Source organism: Gossypium hirsutum, chromosome A08 (genome assembly GCF_007990345.1).
Source record: "Gossypium hirsutum isolate 1008001.06 chromosome A08, Gossypium_hirsutum_v2.1, whole genome shotgun sequence".
NCBI lineage: Eukaryota > Viridiplantae > Streptophyta > Magnoliopsida > Malvales > Malvaceae > Gossypium > Gossypium hirsutum.
In genome coordinates, this window is record NC_053431.1 from 126,554,896 (window position 1) to 126,574,969 (window position 20,074).

The following is a 20,074-nucleotide window of genomic DNA, read 5'->3' on the forward strand; positions in this document are numbered from 1 at the left end:
TTTATTTAAAAATAATAATCAAGCTTGAGTAGTTTAATTAAGCTCATTTATCAGTTTTCATATTCAAGCTCAGTTTCGAGCTTTGACTAAATTCATACATATTCAAGCTTGAACTCGGCTCAATAATTAAGATTAGGATTAATAATATATATTAAGAGCAATAACATAATTTAATCATGTAAAAAAACTAAAATGTATATTAAAATTGAAAAGCTCGATAAAGCTCACGAGTTGTTCGAGTCAAGTACTACTAAGCTTAAATTGGCTCTACAATTACTGAATTGGTATCGAGTTTTTTGAGTTAAACTCGAGTAGCTTATGAGCATTAGTGTCTCATTTACACCCCTGGATGCAGTATGTTATTTGATATAAAAATATAAAAATAAATCATATAAAAAATGACATATGTATGGTTTTCAACCCTACTTGTTGACTCTATTAATATTCTTTTGTTAAATTTATTGGCGTGACATTTTAAAATAAAAAAAAATACTCACTTAGTAGCCATACATAAAAAGAAATGACGACATAATGAACCTGTATTTAACATAAAAGTTTTAATTGTGTCAATAGTTGGACTTACATTAAAAATAAAGGGACTAAATTCTAATTATACAAAAATTACAGCAACCTGAAGCATATTTTGACTAATTATAAAATATATAAAAACTGATACAACATGTAAATACAAAAATAGTAAAAAGACACCTTCAAAGAAAATAATAAAAAAAGATATAAATTTATATTTTTTATTACAAAATTCACAAACCAAAAAAAAAAAAGTGCACATAGTTCCTTATATCATCGGCCGGCTGGAGATTTCACGGCGACAGAGAGGACAAGAATTGCCGTTCCCATTCAAAAGCCAACCAGTAATACAGTTATGATGATAAACATGACCACACGAAACTCGTCTTGCAGTTTCATCCGGTATTTTCCCGAAACTCTCCATGCAAACCGAACAGTTACCGGCGGCATGATCAACCGACGGCATATCGGAAACCAGACCGGCGACTTCTTCTTGCCCGGCTTGAGGATTTTCCGGTGTCGTTATTGCTTCGTCGAGATCGAATTGTTGAGTGAAGTAATAAGGGATTATTAAAGAATTATTATTGTTGACCAAAACGACGCGAACTTTACTGACCCACTCGCCATGGATTTTTTTTATTTTTTATTTTTTTAAATTTAGAGATGAGTTTTTAGATAAGAAAACGCATTATCTTTATAAATATATATATATAAAGGGACTTGCACTTTTCCATTAAATTAGACCCCACCAATTGGGTAGTAGTTCCCAATTTTTTTAAAATTTTATTTAATAGGTGATTTGATAGTTTAAAATAATAAAATAATGAAAAATGAATTGCCAAAAAATATATAAAAAACCTTTTGAATTAAATATTATTAAATAAAAAAGTGTTTAGGTGTTAAAATAAAGTAAAAATTTATTAATAAAATATTTTTATAATTAAATTAAAAAAATTATATTTATTATTTAATTTAAATTGGACTTAATTTAAAATTAAAGTATCATTTTCCGAACAAAAAATGTGCCTAATTAAAACTCTAAAGATATTTGAGAGCCTAATTTTTTAATTTATATATATTTAGTAATTCAAAATTCAAAAATTATAATATTTAAAGATGATCAAATTGTAAAATAAAGTTTAAGTCCACAACTTACATGTAATATAATATTAATAGCATAAATTAATTTACAGAATTTAAATTATCTCTCGAATAAAAATTTAATCTTCGAAATTTAAAAAATATAAAATTTAAATCCATATTTTAAACAACAATATAACATTTGACTAATTATTATTCAAATTTCTAATTAATAAATAAATCATAATTTTTCATATTATTAAAAGGAAAAAAATTGGTCGCCATCACCTTTTCAATTTGTCACATAATAATTTCTAGATTATAAATTACACGTTGTTCTTCCTTTGACATATCGTCGCCCACCAAATTGGCCTATTTGCTCCATTGTCCACTAGCCATTGGAAATTTTATCCAAAAAGTCAATTTTCATTTTCACTTTCTTTGGAATTTTTTTTTATATATTCATCCAATTAAGATGCATATTATGCCCCCACTAGTGGCGAATTTAAGGCAGCAGGCAGATTTTGATTCTTTTTTTGGTTCGAAATTGTAATTTTTTAAAAAATTAATTATTTAATTTAGATTTTTTTCAATATTAATTTTTTGGGTTTGACTTCCTCTACAACTTATGATTTTATCTCCATTCTTTATAAAAATTTTAAGTTAGTACAGTGTTAAAGTTGTATTTCGGTCTCTCAAAAAAATTATATTTTAATTATTGCCTCCCAAAAAATATTAATACAATGGTAAAATTCTATCTTAATCCCTTCGAAAAATTACAATTTAATTTTATTCTCTTAGATAAATAATTGGGTTTTTCCCAGGGGCGTAGCTAGGGGACTGGCAGGGCCCCGACCCTCCTAAAACGAAAGTATTTCATCTAGACTTTTTAAAATTTTAAAAAATTTAAATTAGCAAAAGATAAAATTACACATTGGCCCCACCTAAAAATGATAAAAATAGATTTTATCTTTTAAAAAATATAAATATATAGACTATTAAAATGGTGAAATTACATTTTTCTTATTGTAAAAATTACAATTTAGTTTTGCCCCCATAAAAAAAATTTCTGGCTCCGCCCCTGATTTTGCCTTTGTCATTTCTTAATCTATCCTCAAGCCCCTAATTAAATATAGTACTCACTTGGGAAGGACATTAAACATCTAACTATACACGACTTGTAACTTTCAAGAATCTACAACAATATCAATACCAATCTAGATGATACTCGTTCTATATATTTAAGGTTTATTTAAATATTAATTAAAGGTAAAAGACTTATTTGAAAATAATTAGAAAATTAAGGGTCTTCAATTTTATATAAACACTTGCATGCAAATAATTTATTATGCTTTTTACAGAAAATTCTCTCAACCCAGAACTTATTTAGATATTGGAAGATGCCCAAAACTAAAATTTAGACATCCACTTCATTTGTTTTGTTCTTTTTGACATGTTTAATTCATATAGTCCAAGCTCCTCTCTTATTGTTCACTAATAAATCATATTTTAAGTATGAACTATAATTACAATAATACATAATTGGAATTAAGTATTACAAAGTAGAATTGAATTAATAATGAAAATGTATCATAAGCTAAATTAAAATAATTTAGAGAAAATTCACATACAACGAAATTTAAGTCAAAATATAAGGTATTAGAGGTGTTCATAGATCGGGATTAGATTTATAATTTTTAACTCCAAACCAACTTGACTCGACCCATTTTACTTTTTAGAAATAATAAAAATATAAAATTTTTTATTGATATTTATATATTTTTTAACAATGAATCATTAATATAAAGTTAGACAAATCATATTTAAATTTATTCATTTTTTAAATTGAGTCTTAACATGATCTAATCGAAACATCACAAAACGAGATTTAAATCCGAGAGATCGAAATCTCAATTGCAAACCCTACTAATCTCATCCACGAGTAGACTAATAAATAATTAAGTGGTGGAAATTAACTCAACAGATAGATTACATTAGATTAGCTTATAACTCCATTTTAAAATGTAGTTAATGATAGGAAATGACATGTTGATCAATTACAAACTAAATAAATTATAGTTTTTTTTCTCGAAAGCATGCAATGCGACTAAATTATTAATAACTTTATATTTAGGTCATTTAATTTTAAAAAGTTACAAAATGGTCATTGAATTATTCGAAAGTTTTTATTTAAGTCTTTGTATTATTAAATTTGTTGTTGTACAGCATTCTTTGTTTGTATCGCTTGCATAAATTGAAAGCTCTCATTCCCAATCTTTTCTATACAATTCAGTTTTTTCTTAAACAACTTTGAATGTTATGATTCTACGAATCAAAATCCAAACAACATTAATCTCTTTTCTTCGACATTGATCGTTAGATCAGCTTGGATTTAAGATATGTTTTTCTACTTGTCGATGGGTACTGATCCAGTGTATAAATCATCAAATCATTGTTTGGAGCTATTTAGTCGGAATTTAAAAGAAGAAATCAACAACCCAATAATTTAGATAAAAACATTTGAATAGTTCAATTACATAAATAGAATCTTTCAAGTAATTCAATTATTATTTCGTATTTTTTAAAGTTGAATGAATAAAATGAAAATCTATTGCTAATTTAAACACTTTAGTGTAATTTACCCTTTTTTTTTCCTTTATTGAGATTAACAAACCGTATTTAGTTATACCTAAACTAAGCATTCCAGATCAAGACGTAATTATAAATATATATATATATATAAAATATAAATCGATACTATGTTTTATACAAAAATAGTAAAACGAAACAAGAATCGAAAATATTTTATATTAATTTCCCCAACAGAAATTAAAAAAGAAAAGGAAAAAAAGACAAACAATCTAGTGAACGTAATGGAGAAGAGAGGCTCATATCATCGACCGGCCGGAGATTTCACGGCGGCAAAGAGGGCAAGAATCGCCGTTTCCATTCAAAAGCCAATTGGTAATACAGTTATGGTGATAAACATGACCGCACGAAACTCGTCTCGCAATTTCCTCGGATTTTCCGAAACTTTCCATACAAACTGAACAGTTACCGGCGGCTTGATCAACCTCCGGCATATCGAAAACCATACCGGCGACTTCTTCTAGCCTGGTTTTGGGATTTTCCGGCATCGTTATGGCTACGTCGAGGTCAAATCGTTGAGCGATATCAGGGATCAAAGGATTTTCCGGCATCGTTATTGCATCGTCGAGGTCGAATTGTTGAGTAGGGTAATAAGGAATTAATACAGAATTATTATTGCCTGAAACGACGACGCGGAACGTTGTTGAACCGGTCGCCATGGAAGATATCACAGAAGAAATATCAATGCTTTTTTAACTGTAGTTTTTGAAAAAGTTCTATTTTTTAGAGATAAGTTTTTCGGACAAGAAAATGCTTTAAGATCTTCTTTGTCTGCGTCCATATATAATAGTCTGATTTTGGTCAAATTCCCTGGAAAGTCCCTGAAATATAAGGACTGTATTAAAATAGATCCTCTGTTAAATGGTTCAATTTAGTCCCTATACTATTAAAAAAAATCAAATAAGTCCAAATTGTTATAGAGTTAATATTTATTGTATAAAAATTATCTTGAAAGTTATTTTTCCAATTGCATTTCAATTCTAAACAAAAAAATTAATTTACAAAATCATAAATACTTCAAATATATTAACTCTGTTAAACAGTAAGTGACATTTTTTTATATGTTAAATATTAATTCTATTCTAATTTGGCCTTATTTGATTCTTTTTAATGGCACAGGGACTAAATTAATCTATTTAATAATAGAGGGACTAATTTGATACAGCCCCTATAATAGAAGGACTTCTAGATACACTCACCATCCGATTTTGCCTTTTGGGGACCATCTTTTGAAATTTTTTATATCAATATTAATATATGATATTGATAAATTATTAGTGGGTTCTCTCTAGATATAAGACTGGCTTAAATTTCTTATGGTTTATATTTAGAAATATTTCGATTATTAATCCGTTGTGCTTTGTAATATTTTTATTATAGTTATAATTACTTGAAAGTGTATAGTTTGTAATTGTATTTCTACTCCTAACCATAATAAAAATTTGATTATGAATTTCCTTTTTATTGGATATAAATTACGCTCGAGATTATAAATGTTTGGGCGGGGACTAATATTCTAGTAAAGCTTTCCTAACAATGATGATTCCAAAATTTAAACTTAGTTCAAATGCCCGATGATGAAGCTCATTGCTATTTCTTCCAATTACATGTTGATTTATTTAATTATGAAATTCATTTTTTTAGTTAATAATTTTATTTTAATTTATTAGAATTTAATCCGTCCAGTTGTTGGTAAACCTTGAACTTGAAGTCTTCATTTGTTTATTTTTATTAATTTATTGCATATTAAATATTGAATTGTCTATTGTTGCTAATTCTTTACATATTCATTTAAGCACTTTAACAACAAGATTTTTTAGAAAATGCGACTTAACTAATTTATTAACTTTTGTAAAGTATGAGAACAATTTTTTATTGAATGGACTAATTTTTAAATATTTGTAAAATAGAGAGATGAAATTTGAAATTAAACATTAAATTCAGATAAAAATTGATTTTAAATAAAAATTTTGACCAAATTAATATAAAATTCATAAATTGTTTGTTCTAAGCCATGATTCATACACGTTGAACCAACAAGACAGTCCGAAAAGTAAATCTATAAAAAGGAATTTGAAAAAACAATGATATTTAAAGAAATTGAGAAAAAAAAAACAACGGGTGCTAATTTTTAGTTGAAAAAAATAAAAAATAAGAAATATATATAATCGGTATTTCTTATAAAAGATAATTATAATTTTTAAAGATAATTAATAAAAATATTTAATACATTAAATAAAAATTATATTCTTTATTTTATTAAATTATTTTTATATTTTTCTAATGGAATTGATATCTTATTAATTAACTATAATAACACAGTAAAATATTCAAAAAAATGTACAAGTTGAGATTAAATATTATTAAAAAAATATTACTTTATTATAAAATAGAATAATGGCAGGGATCAAAACAATTTTTATATTTAAAATGTTTTTTGACAATGAAATACTAATAAATAGATTGAGTTGGATGAATAAATAAATTATTTATTGGTTAACAATATAAATATGTACAGGTCGAAATCATGACTTTTATTTCAAATAGAATGTTGAAGCCACCTCAACTAAGTTTATGTCGTAAGAGAAATATTAATCAATATTATTTTATATAATAAAATCATTAAAATCTTAGTTGAAAGCAAAGCCTTTAAATCAATAAATGTTGAATATAATAATAAAATATATAGTATTTTTTTAAAAAAATTTACAGCAACTATTATCACAACTCTTAAACTTAAATCCAACATGAAAATATAAAAAGATAAAGGCTTAGGGTAAAAAAAAAACTCAATAAAAAATAAAAAGAATTAATTGAACCTTATGAAAAAATGTACCTAATTAAGTCTTAAGTGACTCCCGAAAAATCAATCGGTCTCTTTCATTAACGAAACCCACCATTAGCCTCGTTAATGTGATAGACGAAAGCCACTAGAAGCTACCAAACATGCCATATCAACATATTGTTATATCAACGAGGTTAATGGTCAACGAGATTTGACCATTAACCTTGTTGATGTAGCAGCTTCTAATGACTTCTGTTTGTTACATCAACCAGATTAATGGTCAAGCTAGTTAATTGACAATTTCAATTAACAAAAATATCATTAATAGTGTTTATACCACCACTGTTTTTTTGGATTTCATTGTTCAATAATTTGGTAGCCATTGGGGCTATCCAAAAGTCACAACCACCACCAAGTGGCCCAACAATGCTACATGGGGTCTTGAGCCTACATGAGCCCATCAAACCTTAGAAGATTTTAGATAAATGTACATAGGTTTGTTCACACTTGATCACACTCCTTGTATAACATTTAGGGATAAATCTTAAAACTATACATTAATTTTGGTTTAATGTGTAATTGTATACATGAATTTTAATTTTGTGCAATTTTATACATCAAAATTTGATTTGATCAAACTCTCACAAATTATTAACACAATTATTGGTATAACATCATTTTATGTTCATATATTACATATAAAAACAATTATATTCATCAAATATAAAAATAAGTTAATGTATTTATTTCTTTAAATATGTATAATTGAACCAAAATTAAAGCTTCATGTATACATTTAAACCGCAATCAAAGTTTCATACGTATAATTAAACTAAATTAAAATTTATGTATCAAATTGCACATTTAGTCAAAATCAAGTATAATTTTGAGATTTATCCCTAACATTTATTATGAGAAGTTAGGAGTTAGTAGAGATTAGATCTCCACCGTCCTTAGTAGACCATGTAACTTAATCTCAACCGTTGATGTTTTGAGGCTTTACCTATAAATAAAAGGCTCCCCTCCCTCATTCGTGCACACACCATTTCATAATTATTTATTTCAATTATAAAAAATAAGTGCCAAATGTTTTCGGTAATTTATATTTGAAGATAGCTTACCGGACCGTATATTTTTGAACAAACAACCAAATTTTTGCATGCCTTGCCTTTGCAATTACAATGAAAATGATGCACAAAACTAGTTTGATGAACAACCTTAAATATTCAATTTTAATTTACAATAAATAAAGAACACGAAATAACGTGCAAAGATCATTGATATAGATATGATATAAAATACACTCAAAAAACATACATTCAGTAGAATGTCAGCCGACAGGTGACTGATATGATCGACTATTGTTGGAAGACTTCTTGATAAGTAAAAGAAACAAGAAACAAAGTTGTATAAATCTCCCAGAAAATAAATATTTATGTAAAAGATATGGAAATTCTCCTCGGTTTCTTATGTAAAGGAGAGTCTTACCTTTGTATTTTTAAATTTCAGGTTATTATTGAATATCTACTTGTACGATCTATTATTCATTGGGCCTAATGGGTTTTAGCTTTGTTGGTGAAATGATGCTAGTAAGTTACTTTTACTTTGATACTAGTTGACAATTATTTAATAATGACGTTATAATAAATATGAATTTAATAAAATATTTTAAATAATGCTAATAATTGAACTTAAAATTTGATATCGAAAAAGTAGGACTAATCTAAAAATAAAAGTACATGGACTAAATTTCAAATTTACTAAGAGTACAATGACTTGTAACATATTTTAACCTAGTATAAAAATATGAATATTTTAATTATATAAATATGAGTATTTGTTTAAATAATGCTTAGTTTCATTTATTGCTTAGAACTCTAATGTGGCAATATATGCTCTCAAATATGTAATATATGTAATTTTAATGAAGCATTATTTATTATTAAGTTTATATATGGCATTGATTATTACAAAATATTTTCTTATTATAAAATAAATTTCAATTGTTAAAAAGAAATTGCACTATAATGTTTTATAACTTATGTTGTTTGTTTTACAAAGAATAATATAAAATATAAGATAGAAAATAAACTCAAAAATAATCTCGCCTGTTAACTTAAGTGAAATTTCACCCGACTGGTTGCTGATATAATCGGACATTGTTGGAAGCTAACCAAGAACAAGTTCTTGATAAGAAGAAAGGGCTACAACTAGTGCGACTGATTTGGCCCTTTGGAGGTGGAACTGATGTTTTAGGCTCGCCTACGCTTTTCTTGAACCTCTTCCCAGCAGCTCGCCTCAGCTCCACTATAGGTACGCATAAAGAAGCAAATGGTATGAAATCATTGATGACTCCAATTTGGGAGGCAAATACATTAAGGGTCAGTTTAGTATTGCTTATCAGGAGCACTTTTGAGATAAAAGTATTGCTAAACAAGATGCTTTTGAGTTTTTCAAAAATACTTTTCTAAAGCATTGCTTTTTGGCCAAAAGCAAATGTAATAAATTTTAACATTTGCTTAAAAGTGCTTTTTGACCTAAAAGCACTTTTGAAAAGTATTGCTAAACTAGCTCTAATTTACCATGAGATAAATAATTTTTGGAATTAAAATCCACCTTACTTAAAAAAAAAACCTCATATTTTGAGCTTTGACAAGCAAACAAGTTTAAAGAATAATCTCAAAGAAACAAAAAGACCCTTTGGTTGATTAATGAAATTATTAGAGTTATATAACCCAAATTCCTGTTAAAAAAAAAGTGACAACATAGGGGGATTTGTGCGGGCAAAGCCGTATAGAAGTACATTTTTTTTTTTTGATATTGATTTGAATAAGGTGTTTCAACCTTATTGAATTGCTTGTATTAGACTTTGATTAGAATAAAGTTTTAAAACTTATAAATAAATGTAGTCTTCTCTCCTCTTTTATCATCCAAATTCAACATTTAATGAATTTTTCTTCTTTTCTACCCGTGGTTTTCTGAAAGGGTTTACACGTAAAATAATCTGTGTATTTTTTCCTCTCTTTCTTTGTAATTCATTGTCATTTTCGACGTTTGATTTTCACAGAAATAAAAGAGAATGAAAGCCCAGAAAATAGGCAAAGATGGTGAAGAAGCAAATGGATTTAACAGAAGGAAAGAAAACCTTACAGCAACGCATTGAAGTAGGGAAAACTGACATTTTTACATCAATGGAAACATCATCAGTTGATTAGCAAAGGGGCTTTCTTTTTTTTGTAAATGGTATTGTGTTATCTAAATTCTCAACCTAATCTCAACAAAATCAACTAATAATAAACCTATGCTTTTAACAATTAACAAAGAAGAGGGAGAAAAATATACTCGCAAGAATGAACTTTCACCACCTTTAAAAGTTTATTGAGATTGTTAATTAATGTAACCCATGCATTGAACACATCGTAGGCGAGGGGTACTAGGCTTAAGGGTTTTCTAGATACCTGGGCACAGATGAAATTGAGAAAAAGAAGATTGTGAGTTTTCTGGATATGATTTTATTTATTGCTAGGGAATGGAGTTTTCTTGACAAAAAGAATTAATAGAAATGTTAGGATTAATAAAAATTCATAAATATCCCATTAGGAAAAATGCATCATATAATAAAATCATTAAATTCTTAGTTGGAAGCGAAGGTTTTAAATTAATAGGTGTTGAATGTAATGGTAAAACATAATGTACATTTAAAAAGAAAACACAGTAAATATCATCACAAGCCCTAAACTTAAACCGAACATGAAAAATACAGAAACGATAAAGGCCTAAGGGTAAAAAAAAGCCCTCAATAAAGAAAAAAATTCAATTAAACCATTATGAAAAATGTGTGTCTAATTGAGCCTTCAGTGGCCCTCCCAGAAAATTAATTGCCCTCTTTCGTTAATGGAAACCGACAATTGATCAATTTGACTGCTAACCTCGTTGATGTAGTAAACGAGAAGCCACTAAAGGTTGCCAGGCATGCCACATCAACATACTACCATGTGGCAGCTTCTTGTGGCTTCTGTCTATCACGTCAACTAGGTTAACAATCAAATTAAATAACTGACGATTTTCATTAATAGAATAGGCCAATTAATTTTTTTTTGAACCACTTAAAATTCAATTGAGTGCACTTTTTTCATAATTACTAAGGCAAAAATAAAAGAAAACAAATTATTTAAATTGATATTAATATAAGCAGATTTTGGTGTTTAGACACTTGAATTTGAACGATTTGTCCCAATTAATTTCAACTTTTAAGTTATAATAATTACAACACTTCATTAATGATTTAGCCCCTAAATTATAAATATTTTTTTATTTAATAGTTTAACTATCATTTATAATTTAATTTCTAATAAAAATGTGTCACATGTTAAGTTTTTATTAAAAATAAATTGAGATGAAAATAATATTTCATATATCAAAATAATAATAAAAAGTATAATTTAGAAGCGCAATTATGAATTTAGTCTAACAAGAAATTACAATATTATGAGGCAAGCAGTGCAGTTGAACTAAACTAATACTTTGCTCATCTTTTATGGACCTTAAATCTTTTCGTTTGCAGCCCCCATAAATTGGGGCACAATTAAAATTTTATGGCTAAATTATATTATTAGTCATTTAATTATTAGTAAAATTTTTTGGTCACGCAATTATAAAAAGTTACAAAATAGTCAATTATTAGTAAATTTTTTTTTAGTCACCCAACTGAATAATTTTATTTTTCTTGTCACTTGTTAGCTAACGACAACAACTTCTAAAATGGACATAAGAGTAATTTTAACACGCAACATTTATAAATCATATCAATTTAATCTTGATTCTAAAGAACATAACTTTTGACAATTACAAATTGTGTAATTTATTTTTATTTTTTGTAAATTTTTCTTTTAGAATTTGTTCAATCCTAATCCAGACGGACTTATACTTGAAATAACATCATAAAGTAACATAAAATTATCTAAAACTCGAAATGATCCTAACAAAAAAATTTGATCAAATAAAAAAAAACCAAGTTGAACTTAAATGACTTAAAAATTTCAAAACTCCGAATAAACTCAATCCAAAATCCATCCAAATTATTCAAGTGACAAATCTAATCATACTTAACGTAAGTAGATTTACTTAGGTTATAATTTCCATATATTTGAAACAAGCGTATCAGTATTCATACTATGTGTCTAAACACGAATATTTGTTACATTTGTTTGCTAATCTTGAAATGTTTAATAAGATTTTCTAGTGTTATACTTGGAAGCATTGTTCAATAACCCAGAAGTGGCAGTGGACTTGGGAGTGAATGCTTTCCTTATCTTGAACACATTCCAAGCTGTGCTTGCCAAGTTCCCCGCAGTTGCTAGCACATCTTCCGTCGCTTCGCCTGCTCTTTCGCCGTACCTATGACCCAAAAAAAGGGGAAAAGGAAAAAGATTAATTGTGGGATACTATGCTACTCAAATTCGAATATAAGTATCACATATGAATACATCTTTAATAAAAATAATTTTTTTTAAAAGTTTTTTCTCATATATTTGAACAGTTTTCTAAAGATCTTATTTTTAAGAAGGGTGAAATTGGTTTTGGATTGGATCAATTTTTACCAAGGCAAAGTAAAAAGTTTGTTAAAATTATAAAATAGGAAGCCAAAGCTAAAAATATTGTAAAAAAAAAAAGAAGCTAAAGGTGAATTATTAATTTTTCAAGAGAGCTAAAGTTATATATAGATTTGCATTTAACCAAATGTTAAAAGAGGTTTAAATTAAATTTTTAATTTTTGAGAAGGCCTAAAGAGTAATTTGCCCATTTGGTGGGGCCGGGGAAGGCCATTGCTTGCTCCCTTGGCCATCCCCTTCAACTTGAGTTAGGTTAATTCAAATTTTAAATTTTCGGACATTTTCTATTTAGATTCAAGTTATTTTAAGTTTAAATAATTTGAAGTACAATTTGTTTCAGATTTGCTAGTCTTTTTTTTTGTATTTGTGTTTTAAAGTTTTTAAATTAGTTCAAGTTCAAGTTTGTTAGTAGGGATTTTTTTGGGTCGGCCATTTTGAGTTTAATTATTTTGTGTCTAAATCATTTCAGGTTCATATAATTTTGAGTATGAATTGTTTTGATTTTATTAGTTGAATTTTTTAAGTTCTAAAACTTTCGGATTAAATTTAAATTTTCTAGTTAAGTTTTTTTGGGTAAGTCACTTCACATTTGATTGTTTTAAGTCCAAATCATTTTAATTGACTAGTATCAAATCTTTCGGGTTATTTCTAGCTTAGCGTTCGAGCTCTAATCATTTTAATTTTTTTATTAATTTTTTTATTTAATTAAATTTAAATTAATTGAATCGAATTTTTAAATTCAAATAAAATTCATAAATCTAAACACAATCCAAGCAAAAAAAGAAAAGAAAATCTAAACAACATTTAAAGAATCATATAGTCTTTTTACCTATCAGTCATCATTCTAGTTGCTGCAGTGGATGTAGCAGATAAAGCTTGCTTTTCAGCAACTTCAACTGCATCAAGAACCTTGTCTGCCATACACACACAAAAAAATAAATAAATAAATAACGATCGCAACATAACGTTACGGTTAATCGTTATTATCAACGATCCCAAACTGTTTTTGCAGTCGCAATTTAAATCCCGAGCATCGGAAAAAATGGGTACGATAATTGGGGTTAGACACTCACTAACAGCATCGAGGGAAGCTAAAAGAACTTGGCCTGGAAGCATTGAAAGGAAAGCTTGGCCAGGCTTGGAGCTAAGCAAAGGTGCCATCACGGTTCCACTTGCTATACCAACCATGTCCAACATTGTTTTGCTCATCTTTTCTGTCATTATCGATAGGTTTCTAACACTGCAAATATGCACAATATTATATACATTTAAAGGTAATTGTAATAAAGGAAACTGTTCCGTTTTGATTATCCAAACTTTTTTTAAAATTTAATTATTCCAACAAAGAAATTGATCACTTTGCCTTATAAATAAAAACAAAAATAGTACTAGTGGTGTATTTTCATGTGTTGTTTTGGGTGACCGAAATAGGAATAAGCTCTTATTTAGAGTGACTAACATGAAAATCCACAATTAGTAATTTGTAACCATTTAATGATAAAAGTGATCTCTTTAATCTATTTCTTCTTTGGGTGACAAAATTAATAAAAAATAAAATTAAAGTGATCAAAATAAGAACAACCCCTATTTAAAGTGAATAATGGGATAATTTACCTTTTTTTTTTACAGTAATGGAAAAAGTTAAAATATATTGACAATCCCTTCATTTTGATGAAATTTGAGACTTAATCTCCGAACTTAAAATGTTTTTATTTTTTTTAATTTAAAAATTCCAATCTAACTATTAATAATTTTTATTAAAATTTGTTAACTTAATTGTTGATTGGATCACTTAGGGCTGCACTGCTATTGGGGCTCAAGGGATTTGGCAGTGGTCACCATAAAATTTTTGTAAATTTCATTAATCCTCTATTTTTTTTAACAAATTTTAAAAAAAATCTCATTATCAAAGTTTTAAAAAATTTAATTAGCTATCCAAAATTTAATGTCAAGATTTGTCATTGAGATTACACTCGAATGACATGACATATAATTAATGAAAAATAAAACTGTTAATAAATTTTGATAAAAAATACAAACAATATTAATAATCATACTAATATTTTTAAATTGAAAAATATTTAATCTTTTTAACTTTTAAAGTACAGTGACTAAATCTTAAATTTTGTAAAACTATAACAACTAACACCATATTTTAACCAATTGAAAATTTAAGTAAAAATTTTCAGGTAATAATAGAGAAGAAACATAATATATACCGTTTAAGGTTATTGTTGTTGGCTTCACTCTTGCTTTTGTTGCTCTTATTTGAAATGATCCCATGAGTTTTCCCTGGCGGTTGCCTTAAGATGGTTTCTCCTCCTTTTTGAACCTGTTTTTTTTTTTTTTAAATTCACAAATCAAACCAATTCAAAGAGTGCGAGTGGCCAATTTAGATCGATCCAAATATAAATAATTTTTTATTTTATTTTATAATAATTTAATTCATCTATTTTATATTTAAAATATTAAGAATATTATTTAATTTAAATAAATAATCTTTCCTTGTCACCCAATTATTCATTTATTTAATATAACAATCAATTTAGACCAAAATATTTTAGACTTAAATTAAATTTAGAAATGTTTGCAAAGCAAAACCTGGCTAATATAAGCATTGCTGCATGTGAAGATTCCTTTAACAATCTGCCCCGTCCCTCCAGCAATAGCCTTCGCCAAAACATTGTTATAATCTTCAATCCTCGGCGCATACGCCTTCCAATCGACGTGCTTATCGCCGGTCGAACCCACGCCGGCGGCGAAGCACGAGTGCTCTTTCAAAAGCGAGTCCAACGAGCTCAAGCTATTCCCATGTCCACGCCCCACAAAGGTCACCCCATAGCTCAACGGTTTCCCATCTTTCACCGGCAAAGAAAAAAGGTAATGAACCGAATCAAGCTTCACCACCGGTTCGTCCTTCGTCAACGGCCATTGAAGATCGTCGGTGACTTTAATGATGGTGGCGAGTGGAAAGTCGTCGTCTAGTACACGTACGAGCTTGAACTCGCCTTTGCCAAGTTCCAAAGCGTCGCCGTCGTCCATTAAGTGAACGGTGCATCGTGGGATCTTTAAAAGAAGCTCCTGTTTGAGGGTTTTGGTTGGTGGTTGTGGCACGAAACGTTGCATTGTGACGGTTTACTGTTGAAACAGCCCCTTTTTTTTTTTTTTGTGTGTGTGTGTGTGTGTTTTTTATCGGGTTTGGTTATGGTTTTCTTGAAGGGAACCATGTTCGGATATAAAGGGAGAGGGAATAAAGTGATTGATTCTTTGTTTTTGTAGCTTTATTCTTATTCTTGATGGTAACCACGAGTGTAATCAAGTTTAGCTTAGCTCGAATAACAAGATATTAAAACTCAACTTGTTGTTCGAGCTTAAGAATCATCGAATCAAGTTTCTCAAACCCTACTATCACTATGTTGGAAAGGGACCCAAGCCCTTTAGCAAACCAACCAGCGAGGATCGAATATATACTCTCTGTCTCTCTTCGATCTCAAGGTTTGAAGCTGTTTAACACCATGACATCCATGGCTGCTCCGTCTCTTTCAATGCCCTTTTAACACACAAAACCAGTTCACATTCTAAGTGTTGAACAAAATATTTTCTACCACACACTTCGGTGATGGTTTCTGGTACATCAATGAAGGGAAAAGGGATATTGCTCTTTTTTTTTTTTTTTAATTTGGTATATGATATAATGTTTACTGTAATTGATTCTGACTTTTCCAGTGCCGATCGCTCCCGTTATAGAAAACACATTGTGTTGCACTAAAGGCAGGGATAAAGGGTCACGTTACTGCAATGGTTGTCTCCATGTTTTTTTAAGACAAAATGACAACAAAATGTAGAGGAGGAAGATTTTTTTTTTTGGTGTGGTGAATTTAAATTAAAAATTTTTGAGTGAGTTAAAAGTAAAATTTTATAATTTTTTAAGAGATGAAATTATAATTTTTTTTTATTTTCAAATATTAGAATTAAATTCTAAATTTTAAGAGATAAAATGTTAATTTAAAATTTGATTTATTTTTTAAAAAAGGATTAATTTTTGTAAGTAGCAAGGCTTACATGATCCCTTTATCCTTGAAGGAAGATATTGAGATAGGCTTTCAGCAATAGCTTCTTGTTGTTGGATATCTCAATAGTTACATCTTTTTGTCTAACAAGCCTATAGTGAATTACAATAGAGTTTGAAAAAGTCAAATATTTGACAATTCCATAGTATATAATTGAGTTGTAAAAATTACTAGATAGATATCTTATATCTAAATTGAATTCTTTATGATTAAAAATTTTATTTTTAGTTACTTTCGAACAATTAAGAGATTCTCTAGAAGAGTTAACTTTTTGTCAACAAAAAATTGATTGACTTTGTTGAGAATCTAACTATTTGAAAAAGTGTCGAATTATCGAGAATACCTAAAACGAACTGTGTCGGCATACATGATCATCCAATAAAATAATGTCGTATTTATATTTGGTGGGATATGAAGTCATAGCCCATATGCTAGACCAATTAGTGAGATACTTATTCAACAATACCCTTGATACCATCAAGCACAAATACAGTATTTCTTTAGTGGGTGACCATATATCCTGAGTTTAATCAAACTTTATATTATAAAATTGTAGTGTTGTATTATTATATAGAAAGAGTTTAGATACAAATTACAAAAAAAAAATTCAAATTTATTACAAATGAGAGATAAATATTGATGATGGATTAAACCCGAACTTGCCACAATTTGACTTCGGCTACACTTGAATATGCCATAAAATAGGCAATAGAGGCTACAAAATATTGCATACCTATGTCAAAGCCTAACTAAGGGTAAAGAAGTGTGAAAAGCGAGTTGTAATAATTTTACGTATAAAATCTTCCCATGTAAGAGCACAGAAACAGAGCAGACGGCGACCCTGACGACAGCGGCATCTGTGGCCGCGGCGGCTGCGGAGGAGGATCAATATCTCCAATAATAGAACAATCTGTTGTAAAAAACAAAACCATTTCACTTACCGGGAAATTGAACAAAAATGGACTACCCTGTCGTCTGTTTCTTCAAAAGCACACAAAATTATTACACCCCTAAAAAAAAAAAACCCACTTGAGGTCGTCTATTAATAAACACCATACCTATCCCTTGAAGTAAAACATAGAATCCATTTTCAAACTTCAAAGTCAGAGCAAAACTAGTAAACAAAAAAACAGTGATTTGCTTCCATCATATTGATTCTTCTTCCTTTTTCATCATGTTTAATCAAATCCATCTCTATTTCGATCTTATATCACTACCCAATTTCATAAAACACTTTCAAAATCACCATAAACTATACCCACCGTCAATCTCAGACACCATAACCGAAGCTAAAGCCCTCTTCAATCTAGCTTTTCCCATTGCCTTAACTTCACTCATTCTTTATTCTCGTTCCATCATTTCCATGCTCTTTCTTGGCCATCTCGGCGATACCCAACTAGCCGCTGGTTCATTAGCAATGGCCTTTGCTAACATCACCGGCTACTCGGTTCTTTCCGGCCTTGCTTTAGGTATGGAACCACTTTGTTCACAAGCTTTTGGTGCTCAAAGACCTAAAGTTTTATCTTTAACACTCCATCGTTACGTTGTTTTCCTATTATTTGCTTCATTATTGATTTCTTTTGTTTGGTTAAATATGTTTAACGTTATGGTGTTTCTTCATCAAGATCCTTATATCACCCGCATTGGATATAAATATTTATTATTTTCCCTGCCTGACCTTTTCACCAATGCTTTCGCTCATCCAATCAGAATTTACCTTCGCGCACAAGGCATCACCCTCCCGGTAACCTTATCAACCCTCGTCGCCACCGTTCTCCATTTACCCCTCAACTTATTGCTTGTCTCCCATTTTAACTACGGTGTCGCCGCCGTCGCTGCCGCCGGTTCTATATCCAATCTCTTCGTTCTTGTTTCCTTGGTCACTTACGTTTGGGCTTCGGGCTTGCATGAGCCGACATGGGAAAACCCCAGCTCGGAATGTTTAACCGGCTGGAAGCCGTTAGTAAAGCTAGCCGCGCCGAGCTGCGTTTCGGTTTGTTTGGAGTGGTGGTGGTATGAGATAATAATCGTTTTGTGTGGACTTATGGTCAACCCAAAACCGCCGGTTGCTTCAATGGGGATATTGATTCAAACGACGTCGTTTATATACGTTTTCCCTTCTTCATTAAGTTTCGCGGTTTCAACGCGCGTTGGGAACGAACTAGGGGCAAACCGACCTTATAAAGCGAGATTATCAGCCGTGGTGGCGGTGTTTGTATCAGCAATGATGGGCCTATCAGCATCCACGTTTGCATCCACTATGAAGGATAAGTGGGCCAGGATGTTCACTTCTGATCCGGAGATCCTACGGCTGACATCCATCGCACTTCCCATCCTAGGGCTGTGTGAGCTCGGGAACTGTCCCCAAACTGTTAGTTGTGGGGTCCTTAGAGGAAGTGCACGTCCGACCACCGCAGCTAATGTGAACGTCGGAGCATTTTATTTGGTGGGCATGCCTATGGCGGTTGGGCTCGGGTTTTATGTCGGAGTCGGGTTTTCGGGTCTTTGGTTGGGTTTACTTTCGGCTCAAATCTGCTGCGCTGGGCTTATGTTGTATGTGGTTGGATCCACTGACTGGGACCTACAAGCTAAGAGGGCCAAGATGCTGACGTGTACAGATAGTAGATTATCTAATGATGATTGTGATAATAAAGGCCAGGAAGAACAGCCGTTGATTTGTATTATGGTGACTTTGGCTCCTTAATTAATCCAGATTTAGTAGTAAAATTAGAGGTTGATATTGTAGTAAAAATTCTAATTTCGAGTTTTATGAAAAAAGAAAATAATATTGGAAAAGCTTATTTAATTTTATATTTAATTGAAATTCGATATATCTATCTAAAATCATAAGTAGAAAAAAGGCAATTTTTTGGAAAAGTTGAAGTAGTTTATAGTATTTCAAATATTTAAAGATATTTGGGTAAGTTAATTATGTTTTAGTATACGAGGCCTTGACAAAAGTAGAGGTACGGAGTCTTGAATGTTGTTTGAGATTTTTTGCATCATCATGTGTGGTTTGTATATGGGTTTTAGTCTTGATTATACCAATTTTTAATCTATTTGTGCTGTGATAGTTTAATTTTATTGTGCAATTATTTGGACAGCCAGTTTATTCTATAATAGTTTGATAGTTATAATTATTTGACTATATATTTATATTTTACTTTAATTGTATTGTACTTATAATTTAAATTATATTTTATTTCATTGTACTATACTGCAATAATTTTATTAGTGAGGCTCGAACTCTAAAACTTACTCAAATACTAATAATTAATCAATCATCGCCATGGAAGGTGTTGATTGTTAAAACTCTAGTGCTTGTAGTTTCTTGTTTATTTTTATTTTGC

General features: G+C 29.5%; 3 protein-coding genes across 3 annotated transcripts; 1 reads left to right on the forward strand and 2 right to left on the reverse strand.

The window, feature by feature from the left end:
- Positions 1-4,496: 4,496 nt before the first annotated feature.
- Positions 4,497-4,916, reverse strand: LOC107932837 (E3 ubiquitin-protein ligase RZF1). Its single transcript, XM_016864938.1, has one exon. It carries the CDS (start codon positions 4,914-4,916, stop codon positions 4,497-4,499), a length of 420 nt encoding a protein of 139 aa, XP_016720427.1.
- A 7,228-nt stretch (positions 4,917-12,144) lies between these two features.
- LOC107932801 (senescence/dehydration-associated protein At4g35985, chloroplastic) lies at positions 12,145-15,925 on the reverse strand. Its single transcript, XM_016864899.2, has 5 exons — positions 15,256-15,925; positions 14,874-14,986; positions 13,728-13,894; positions 13,484-13,568; positions 12,145-12,439 (listed from the first exon to the last, which is right to left on the reverse strand). Exons 1-5 carry the CDS (start codon positions 15,778-15,780, stop codon positions 12,268-12,270), a joined length of 1,062 nt encoding a protein of 353 aa, XP_016720388.2. The 5' UTR covers positions 15,781-15,925; the 3' UTR covers positions 12,145-12,267.
- A 1,466-nt stretch (positions 15,926-17,391) lies between these two features.
- On the forward strand, positions 17,392-19,520 carry LOC121204768 (protein DETOXIFICATION 51). Its single transcript, XM_041075292.1, has one exon. The coding sequence runs from the start codon at positions 17,899-17,901 to the stop codon at positions 19,426-19,428; it is 1,530 nt and encodes a 509-aa protein (XP_040931226.1). The 5' UTR covers positions 17,392-17,898; the 3' UTR covers positions 19,429-19,520.
- Positions 19,521-20,074: the final 554 nt, after the last annotated feature.